This window comes from Galeopterus variegatus, unplaced genomic scaffold, assembly GCF_000696425.1.
Source record: "Galeopterus variegatus unplaced genomic scaffold, G_variegatus-3.0.2 Scaffold1923, whole genome shotgun sequence".
Classification (NCBI taxonomy): Eukaryota; Metazoa; Chordata; class Mammalia; order Dermoptera; family Cynocephalidae; genus Galeopterus; species Galeopterus variegatus.
The window spans coordinates 132,959-144,365 of NW_007728034.1; the positions used below are offsets into that span (position 1 = coordinate 132,959).

The 11,407-nt window shown below is 32.8% G+C and overlaps 1 protein-coding gene across 1 annotated transcript in view; it reads right to left on the reverse strand.

The window, feature by feature from the left end:
- Positions 1–11,407, reverse strand: part of DENND1B (DENN/MADD domain containing 1B) — a gene marked incomplete at its 5' end in the record, with an annotated part of 253,597 nt that overhangs the window by 80,822 nt on the left and 161,368 nt on the right. The window contains one exon of the mRNA XM_008579612.1: positions 7,074–7,199. Coding sequence (XP_008577834.1) covers positions 7,074–7,199 — 126 coding nt within the window. The remainder of the gene's footprint in view (positions 1–7,073; positions 7,200–11,407) is intronic.

Here is an 11,407-nt window from a genome sequence, read left to right on the forward strand (position 1 = left end):
CTTGTTTAAAAGGTATTTTTATATATCTTATCTGTGAACGCTGGAGGTCTGGGACTAAATTCTTTGCATTCCCTACATCACCCAACACAGTACCTTGAATTTTCAGTGTTCTTATGTACAACTTACAGAGTGATAATGGCTACTGACTTAATGTAATATTTTTGTTTATTTTTTATTTTTATTTTTTTTTCCCTTTTTGTCTTTTTTCGTGACCGGCAACGGATCGCAACCCTCAGTGTCGTGCCCGCACCGGACCGGGACCGGCAACGGGATCGCAACCCTCGGTGTTGCACCCACACCTCGCTCAGCCAGTGAGCGGCTGGTCTGTATGTGGGATCCGAACCCTTGGCGGGAGCGCCGCTGCGCTCCCAAGCGGCGCACTGTAGCAGTGCGCCACCGGGCCGGCCCATATTTTTGTTTATTTTTAAGCATGGATATCTTTCAAGTTCTATATTGTACTCTGGAGTAGAAAACTTTGCAAGAACAAAAAAATACTTAAAATATAGTCTAGATCTTATGCTATAAGGACATGCATGATTTAGCAAGAATTCACACTTAAAGTAAAATAAGTATCAGGAAGAATGATACAATATAATTATGTGAAATATAACCCAAAATATCAACATTATACTTATCCAGTTACTTAATGCACCTGGACCTAATATGTAATGTCACTGTTACATAAGGAATATAAACAAACTAAGCAAAAATGTCTGCATACTGATGGCTAATTTAAATTTTAAAATCCCGGAAAGAATCTTGTTGTCAGGTCTCTTAAGGGAATATTCAAATATGTGCAGGTTCTCACTGAAAATAATAATAAATGATTTTCCAGGTTATATAGCATTTTTCTTCTAAGTGTCCCAATACTATTATCATCTAAGGTACAGTGAGTCTACTTTCACAGTTTATTAACCATAATAACAATAACTTTCTTCTATTGCTGACAGTTCAGCTTGAAGTCAATGAAAAACAGCCTCATAGTCAAACTGTAAACTTTAATCATTAGCAGCAAAATCTTCTCTTTATACATATTATTATACAAGTTTATCCCAAAGTTATTGGGTCTGTCTTGAAAAAATATAGCCATCTACCAATGTTCCATTTGACTACGATTCAGCAACTTAAGATGGGAAAAGAAATGGATTTTTGTAAATTAGACATAGCTTTTCTAACATTTTGGTTAAATTTGAACATTTAGAAAAGATTAATAATGTATTAATTTTGCACATACTATGAAAAAAATACAAAATTTTTGTCCCCCACATTTTAAGAAAGTAAGAAAAACACTTTCCATTCTCATGAAACATATTTCCAGTGATATAAAAATGGAGACTTTACTATCAAAGTCCCTCCTAATTCTACTTGTCTTAGAGTAGTTGCAGAGAATTTTTACATTTTTACCAAAGCAATTAAGCAAAATTCTCTCTGTTAATTAAAAAAGAGAGAAAAGAAAGTGCCATAAAAGGAATTTCTTTTCCTATCAGAAAGCTAGGTACACACCAAATATTTCTTTGGTAGCAACCTTCTCTAATGTGAAAACGTCCATACATACTCAAGCATGGGTAATGAGATGAAAGGACGCCTAAAATGTTTTAGTAACCTTAAATTGTGAGGAGGGAGTACACGGTACTTTTAAACTTGGATTTTTAAAACTCTAACAAGTTGACAGTTACAAATTTCTTAAATGGAAGCATTTAAGGCAAAGGTTTAGTGAATGGCCTCTTAAATTGTGAATGTTTAAATTGCTTGAGCTTAATGACTAAACACAAGAACATTAATGATAATGTCTTAAAGGAAAATAATCCAAAAAATGTCTTAAAGACAACTCTTCCAGCTTGAATTGAGGCCCAGATTACTAACCAATCTGTATTTTAAAAGTAATTTACTTTTTATCCATTAGCCAGTCTCAAGGCAGCCCAGAAAAGCTTGAGTGATTAGAACAAATGACGGCTCCCTAAGCATTCAAAGAAATAAACTTGAATGTTACTTCTATGCTCTTAGGATAATCAAGTACATGTCTTTGAATATATTAAGCAATATTTTAACTCAAGCAAACATTTCTTTAGCACTAACTGTTAGTAAAAATTTTGACTTTTATTTTTAACAATTTGTGACACAAGTGACACACAGAGGTACAACTAGAGACCTTTTACTAGTTATTTAATGCAACCACTTAAAAGTATTGTCATGTATATGACAATGTTTTTATTTTTGGAGATCAAAGCAAGGTGCTTTTTCTTGGTTACACTAAAGAGATTTTCCTTACCAAATATTCCACTTCTAAAATTTCATTTTTAATAATAATAGCTAATGTATACCAGGATTCACCATATGACAGGCATTGTTCTAAGGACATTACATATGTGAAATCATATTATTATGTAAACAACCCAAGAAGTATCATTATCTTTTTTTTTTTAAACAAATGAGAAAACTAAAGCACTAGGAGGTTAACTGCCCAGTCATACAACTAGTCAGTCACAGGCCCAGGTGTGAACTGAGGCACTCTGGTTCCAGAGATTTATGCTCATGTCTCTTTTCTTCAATTCATTAAGCACATTAGTTTTATCTCACATTTTTGAACTATTAAAAAGTAGCTAATTTACCGCTGGCTAAAAAAAAAACCAAAACGCTAAATATCCATTACTCTACTTAAATCACTTTCCAACAAACTTAAGGAGTTTTAGATTTTTCTCTGTAATTAAGAACAGGTATAATTTATCTGTCAATCATGCCAGTGTGTCATTTACGGAGTGTATATTAAGCGCTGTAAGAACAGTTAACAACTTATTTAGAGTTGTCACTCACACATTCTAAGTGCTGAATTTATAAAGATAAATTACTCTTTAGCAGTACTTACCATATGTATCTAACATGTGTATAGAAATGTGCAAATCATCCTGGAGGGCTTTCCCTCACAATCCATATCTAACTGGCTCCCCAATACTGCTGTCTTTCTCCCTAAACTCTTTTAGATCTGGTTCTCCTGGCCAGCCTTGGGGCCACATACTAGAGTCCTTTCTTCCTATTTCTTCAGTAAGGATATAATAGCCACGCCTGCCTCCGTGCCTCCGGTCTTACTCAAATCTGGCATAACATGAATGCCACCATCAGAGTGATCTTTCTAATAAATAATGCTGAGTTCATCATTCCCATGAAAAATAATTTTAAACACTGTAGGATAAAATTAAAATTCTCGAAATTAATACAGAAAAGTCATTTATGCCTGTTCCTGCCAATTTACCTCTTGATAGGAGTAAATCATAATCTCTTTTAGTCCTTTTCTCTTTTGAGAACATGGTGAGGGATATGGGTATGCTCCCAAGAAAAATGTACACATTCAAATGGTGTCTCCCAGGTTTCTTCTCTACTTCCCATAGAATCATATAAGCACAATTCTCTTTTATTATTTTCTAACATGATTTTCTTTACTATCACTGTAAAAGAAATTATTACATCAGCCTCCATTATTAGAAGCTCCTGGAGGGCACAGGCTTAAAATAATTTATTTTCCTGTCCAGACGCCTCATGGAAGGCCCACTGTAGCCGTGCTCAACATATGATGTTAAATGTATAAGTTATATCCATAATGTATCTTAATAAACAGAATAAGAAGTATATTCTTGTACAATGAATTGTTTCGCCATTGACTTCTACTTTAAATGATTTGCTATGGTGAGGAAAAAAACAGATGAAGCAAAACTTTCGGTACAGTACATTCAGTCTGCTGTTCAGAATATCGACGCAAAGAAGGGAAGAGATGAACTAGAAGACGAGAGGGAAGAAGATGAAGCTGTTGGAGTGGGGCAGTTACCCAAGGGAAACAAAACCACACGTGGAAATATGCAGCACGAATATCAAATCATTTTCCCTGTTTATAGACACACTATGAGATGCCTACACCCCCTGCTCTCTTTGAGAAAATTCCTAAGACTGTATTCAATTCAGTCTTTCCATAAGTGTATATTGAACGCCTTCCACGGATCTTCATTTGGAAGGAAGGTATGTTCAGGAACTTATCTATATGATATGATAACAGAGGCAAGAAAGAACAGAAGCATGCTGCACTGGAGCAAGAGAGGGACTGTGGGAAGAAGAGATTTAAAACCAGGCCACACTATTCATCAGTGAAGGGAACGGGGAGGTTATTTATGCTCTACGAGTATGATTTTCTTCATCTTTAAAATAAAAAGTGTAATATTTTGAAGGCTTGTAAAGACTAATGGAAAAAGCTTATCTAAAGGGCCTACCAAATGCCTTGTATCTGATGGGTTCTCAAAGTTCAATTATTGTTTTAATAGTGATTAAAAATTATGAATATCAGTAAAAAATAAGAGTGTAAGTATTATGATCAAGAATATGTGAGTAAGGGAGAAGAAATGTGTTAAAAAAATAAGTATAATTAATTCATAGAAGGAAAGGGTCAGTATGACCTACACTTACACTTCAAGGATCAGGAAGGAAGTAGATGGCCTTTAAAAGTGAGAAATATAAAAGGCTGCCAGGAGGAAAGAACATTATAAATAGAGACCTGGAAGCCTGAGAAGCTTGAACATTTGGAGCTTCAGGCAGAATTCTCCAAACTGAGGTCAAAGTTTAGCAAGAAAGTAAAGGAAGAGGACACATGCCCGTGGTGAAGGCCTTGAATGCCAGGTGAAGGATGGCCCCTGAAACTCTGGTCAGTCATAGGCCTAATCTACACATTTAATTTTGTCAGATGTAAGGAAACTAATTGTTCATTTTTATGTGCGTAAACAATCATAAAACTTCAAAAAGTAATGTCTAGTGAAATAATTCATATCCATTTAAAGTTATTTAGTAATCTTTCCTTTTCCAATTGTAATAGCTAGAAGATACTATTGAAATGTATTTATGAAAAGAGACAAAACCATGAAATAGTTGTAACTTCTACACTCAGCCCCTTTTTTATATCAATCAAAAAATACATCAAAACATAAGTGACCAAAAAGAGTTTTAAAATAAAAAATAAACATTTTTGATAAATTATGATACAGGGTAATTTGTAAAGATAATGGCTAAAAAAAAATATATTTTATATACAACAAAGAAATAAATGATTTTCTTTAAAAACTGTTTCCTGTAAAATTAAATAGAAAAAATCATTTAAATGCATTCAATATACTTTGAAAAGTAAGCTTTCAATTGAATCAGAAGAAACATAAAGGCATACAAAATGAAAATACTATCCCCCAACTCACAAATACAACTAGCAGTAGGGAAAAAAAAGGAGAAAACACCAAATATAAAAAAGGAAAATGTAAATAAATTAACAAATAAATTTATAAGATGTGATCAACAAACAGGAAAGATACTCTAGGAAATTATATATTTTTCATAGATACTGGAAATCTGGCTTTAAGATATTTAAGAAAAAAAAAGTTAATGTCATCAAAATCTTATACTCCTATCTGCTCAATGAAGCTCAAAGACAGAGAAAATTAAGCTATAAAATCTATAGTAATTAATGTTAAAGATGGGATATGTGAATAACTTCACCCATCCTCTAACACAGTAATAATTTAAATCAGCTAAGAAAATTTTCTCTTCACTTCAATTTGCTCCTTTTCTCAAATTTGAAGCTCTACAAATTTTAAAAGAAAAACAAAATGAAAAATTTTATTTATAAGGATAAGCATTTTTTAAAAGATAAATAATATTTAAATATGGCAAAAATCAAAATGATGTTTCTGACTTTACTGTAAACTTGAAATCAATGCCTATTAAAGAAAAAAAACTGACAACCAAAATTAACAACTAATTTTGTCTTTCAAACTCATGTTTATGTTTTAATTGATGTTAAGTAATTTGAATATGAATATGCTCTACTGTAATATGGATGACTGGTTTCCAGTCTTTTAAAGAATGAGACCCTTACAATTATCCACAATTTTCAAAGCTCCTCTCATGTGACATATGTATACTATATTAAGTACCATGAGGCTATAAAGCTTTATGAAATATCAAAAAGAATAGCATGTAAACTAGACACAAACAAATGTACTTCTCTACAGACAGTAGCTGATCTGCCCATGATTTAAGGACCCCTTTCAATAACTCAATAACCCTTCAGAGGTATCAGAGTCACTGGGTAGGAACCACTAATTCAGAAATCAGTTTAAGAAGGACATAACCCATTCATATTTGTTTGGTGCTTCATAGTTTACAATAGGGTTTACACACCAACCCTCAAAGTTAGACAGGGAAGGTATAAGAATTCTCATTTTACAAATAAGAAGATTGAAGTCTAGAGTGACTAAGGAAATCAGTGAAGGTCACACAGCTTAGAAAAGGAATTCCTATTAGATAGCAGGTGTTCTTATTACTAATTCAATGTTTTCATCTCTTACAACTTACTATTCATCTGGTCATGGAAGCATAAAGAAATAATTTTTATAAAATCATCCTAACAAACTTTAACCAACAATTCAGAGAGAGAAACAAATATATTTTGACATATCTTTTTGGACCATTCAAAACCTTGGCTACAATTCTACACAATAATCATTTTTAGGGTATTAAAGCAAAAAAAAAACACAGGCAAAATGAGCCAAGATATGCTAAATAAATAAGCCTACTTTAGAAAAGTGTTATAAACTAGGAAGACAACAAATTTCCAAATATTGCAAAATGTTTAAGTCTTAATTTTTTTTAAACTTAAACTTTGTACTTGTCATTTCTAAAGACATTAATCTAATAAATCCAATAGTCTGGTGAATTTGTTAATAACCTTAACAAGATCAGGTAAGCGCTTTAAAATGCATTAACACAATTCATTAATTAGTTAAGAGGAAAAGTATTCCATTTTTAGAACATTAATAAGGTGATATGCAAAAGAATGTGGAAAATATTGACTGAAGGTTACTAGAACTACAAACAAAAAGTCAAGAAATTGGAGATGAAACATGTTTTAAAGCATATTGTTCTAGATTTTAAAAGACGGTCATAATACTTTTTTAAGGTGTGATATTAAAATGATGTTTCTTTTCTCTGCCTCATTCCAAAGAACCACAAAAAAGCAAATTAAAATAGTGATGAAATAAAACGCTCACAGGTTTGTATCTCAGTGCATCTCTGTAGGATCCAAACAAAGCAGCCTGTGCCCTAAGAAAGGCCCTAGCTACTCCATCACCCGTAGCTGTAGACTGCTTCTTCAGTTTATTTTTCAAGGCCGAGACCTGCATGACAGAGAGGAACAGTTAAATTAACACTTCAGAAATTGGTACAGCAAGGTACGAACCCAATCATCAGGCAAACCACAGTGTCTGCAGGTCAGCCAAAAATTCATCCTCCTCCCTGACAGCTTATCTTTTTAACTGCAGAGAGCACCTGCTGGTCTGTTAATTGAAAGGAAAGGAGGAGAGGATAGTACCGTGCTAATGCAAATTGGTTTATGCTCTCTTTTTTTTCCCAAGGCCTCTTGACATAAATAAGCTTTAATTATTTTACAGTAAACTGCTTGTGAGCCACTTTTCTGCAGATTTTTAGCAATTACAACATGTGTCTACTTGTTTTGAGATGAAGCTCGTTGGGTATCATTCATTTGTGCTATGTAAGGTTATTTGTTACAGGTCCTCCAGGATCAATTACTATTTAATTTTATTTTTAGAAGCCTCATATGCATATATAATTTTCCAGTCATTTGTTGAATAGTTTTTGTTATTAGATAAAAAGAGGGGAGAGAAGATAAAGTTATTGAGCCCATACCATGAGTGGGAATTTTATGCAAATACTATACATTGTCTCATTAAATCTTTACAATAGTCTTCTAAGAAAAGCATTCAGATCCCCATTAATAAATAAGGAAATAGGGGCACAAAGATGAAGATAATTTGCCCTTACTATGCAGCTAGTAAGTGGCAAAGCTGTAACGTAAACTCTGTTCTGTCCAGCTTTTTTCCACTACCATATGCTGGGTTTGAGTTCAACGTCACTGTTTCATGAACCAGTAACAAGATTGAAATACTAATGTTTTTAAGTCAAAGAAAAACCTATTATCTAGGAATCTGCATAATTTTAAGAGGCATTTAAATTTGTCATAATTTTTCACACATTTTCTGTCCTTTAGTTTCAAGTGCTATGTTATTTTAGAGAATCATATTATTTATGAGCAGCCCTTAGTTAGGTGAATTTTTAATTGAGATCATACTCCTGATGTAAACTCTTATTTTTTAAGGGGGAGAAGATATAATACATTCCTATACATCCAATTCACTTCGCCAATTCTTTTAACACAAAAAATCCCCACAGTCTACACACTTAAAAATATTGATTCCCATATACATTCCTTGTCAATGCTTAAAACAGAAACATGTGAAGTTGTGTAACAATTCTGTTTTCTTAAGAAAAAAAAACAAAACTGATGAGACAAATTCTGTTTAGATTGCTCCCTTAATAGAGCATGTTCTTATCCTTATCAGATAACAAAATAACCTCATTTCTCCTTTACATACACATGCAAGAAGGAATATTTTTATTTCTTTATGCAAGTAGTCCTGACTACTCTTGTAGATGATGATTGTAATTGAAGTGTCAACCTAATTAACAACTAAACTTTGAATAATGCTAATGAGAAATGAACGCAACATCAGAGGAAAGACCAGCTCTACAGGTGATAAACCTTCACAGTAGTGACATTTTCCAGTGTAAAGTCACAGTTACTATGATCTGATCAAAGAAACAGACCCCCATTGGGTCCAATTATAACCACAGTTTTGAAAAAATTATTGAGTTATGATGTTCATAATCTATGCAGAAAGGCCTTTGCAGTATAGGTCTTCTCCCCATAGCTGTGATCTTTTCAATTTATATCCAAGCTCCATAGATTCAGATAAAAGTTTAAAGCCTAATTCATTTAGCCCACAAAGTGCATAAACCAGGATTCATTTAAGAGGGAGTTTTTATTATTAAAATCTAACCTCAATAAATGCACATTTTTAGGTAATCCACATATTCAAACAAAAATACACTTGAAGGCTACAAAAATAAATCTTCTGATTAATGCCGTTTATTCTGAAATTTGTAATAATGTCATTTTTTTAAGTTTCAAGTGCTTTTAAAAACCAAAACAATGAGAATGAATATCAATACATGTATTTAATTACTGCCCCTCCATAAAAAGGATTATATTGGAAGGAATGGAATTCCATCTTTCAAAGTAGTGTAAAAAGTAAGTGGTTGGGGATTTTTTTTTTTTTTCACATTAGAAAATAAAAAACCTAAAAAAGTCACACCTTGTATCTTGCAAAAGAAAATTCCTCAAAGTATACTTTAATAAAACACAAAATTGACAATTCAGTTATCCACAAAGCAAGGACACAGGATTCTAAGGACAATCATAACACACATGCTCACAGAGAACGGAGGCAAGTCAGACCATTCCTCGGCCTTTATTACACCAAATACTTGACTGCAGAACTGCTGCTTGAGTTACCCAGGAGTATTAATCACACTGCCACAGGCCCTTCCTAACCAAATAATAAATACGAGGCCTTCACTTCCAAAATTAGTAGCCAATGATAGTTCCTGAGCTCCCCGTGAATATACAGAAAATAGGAAAGAAAAAGAAAATACGTGATCTAGAACTGTGTTACCCAATAAGGTAGCCATTAGCTACAAAAGCACTTGAACTGTAACTCATCCAAACTGAGATTTGCTTTAAGCGTAAAATAGACATTGTAAATGGAAGACTTAGCACAAAAAAAATTTCATTAATAATTTTTATCTTATTACCTTTTGAAACAATATTTTAAACATAGGGTTAAATAAATCATATCATTAAAATTAATTTCACATATTTCTTTTAACTTTTTAACGTGGCTACTAGAAAACTTAAAATGACCTATGTGGCAAAACATAGTATTTCTATTGGACAGGGCTATTCTACATGAGCTTACTACCTAATTTCATACAGACAGGTGAGACTAAAAATTGCCTAGCAAGAAATATGGTTACATTTCTCCTTAGCCTATTTCTACATTGTTTCAGCTTTGCAGACTACACAAGTTTCTCCTGGACCTATTCTAGTGGGCTTTCACTGTCAGTCGGTCTGAGGTTGTTCCTGTCCTTGAAAGACCAGAAGAGCAGCTGAGTTAAGCATTCCTATATGCACACATGAATACTCAAAAATAGTCTGTAAAAATGAAATTGTTTTTAAAAATCAGTTTTAGATATAAGAATATTAACCTAATATAAATAATTGTGTCAACCTTGCTGTTTCCCTGGCCTTTAGATCACTGGAGTAAATTATCACCAGTTACCATTGCCCTTTGCAGTGCTAATTAGCTTTTAGCAGTTTTTATCTATGAAAACAATAGTGTCTCTTTTGCACTTTTTCAATACCTAGTCTGGGAAATAGAATTTTCAGCTTTAATTTACAAACTTCTAAGTTTAGTTATGAAATAAGTGTATATCTTCCCATGAAATCCTAAAACTTATACTCACATATAACTGAATTCAGAAACGCATTCGGATGCTTAGTCATACGTCTGTTATAACACAATCCTATTTATACTAAAAAAGTATCAATTGTTTTTTTATTCTTGAGAAAGTAAACTAGCCTCAACCTCTAATGGCTAAATATTACTTCAGAACTGGCATTTTATTTTATTGTTTTTAGACAGTTTTCGGTCTGTAAATAAATTTTTTAATATAATTAGGTATTACTAAACCAAAAAAAAAGTTAAACAGTGAAAAGAAACTTCAGAAATAAATACCATTTCATTGTTCTTATCAAATGTTTAAATTCCTTTCATACAATGATAATTTAGGCCTCTAAGCAGCCATCCGCAGAAGGAATTATAACCTATATTTTAGCACTGTGGGAGTTCACTGCAGCATGAATCTACTACCACCAGTTCTCCACTTTTAGCCTCTTAGCCTACTATGAACAAAAGGAGGGAATTACATAAGTAAACACAGCAAACAGGTATAAATTAAAAGGGTGCAAGCCATGTGCACATAGTCTGAGTAAGGAAGCAACTATGCCAACCAGGAGTAAGTCAGGAAGGGAGAGTATATAAAGGAGCTGAGTTTTTCAGAGAAGTGAAAGATTTTTGTCTTACCTGACTTCTACATGTGTCTTTGCAATGAAAATAAATTAACTGCTACACCTAGAAACTTTAATTTTACTTTTTAGGATCACAAAGAGAAAATCAGCATAAGGAGAGAAAATAAAAAGTCAGGTTTCAGAAATAATATTTACATAACCTGCACAACCTATAACACCCCTATGATGTTTTTAAATATCTCCTTTTATGTAACTAAACTGTACTTTAGAGACTATGTACATTCAGAAAAGTTAAAGTTTCAAATAATCATCTACTCTAGAACAAAGTCATGAAGTTAAAACCTTTTATTCTCTCATGAAACGTATTATGGTTATCAT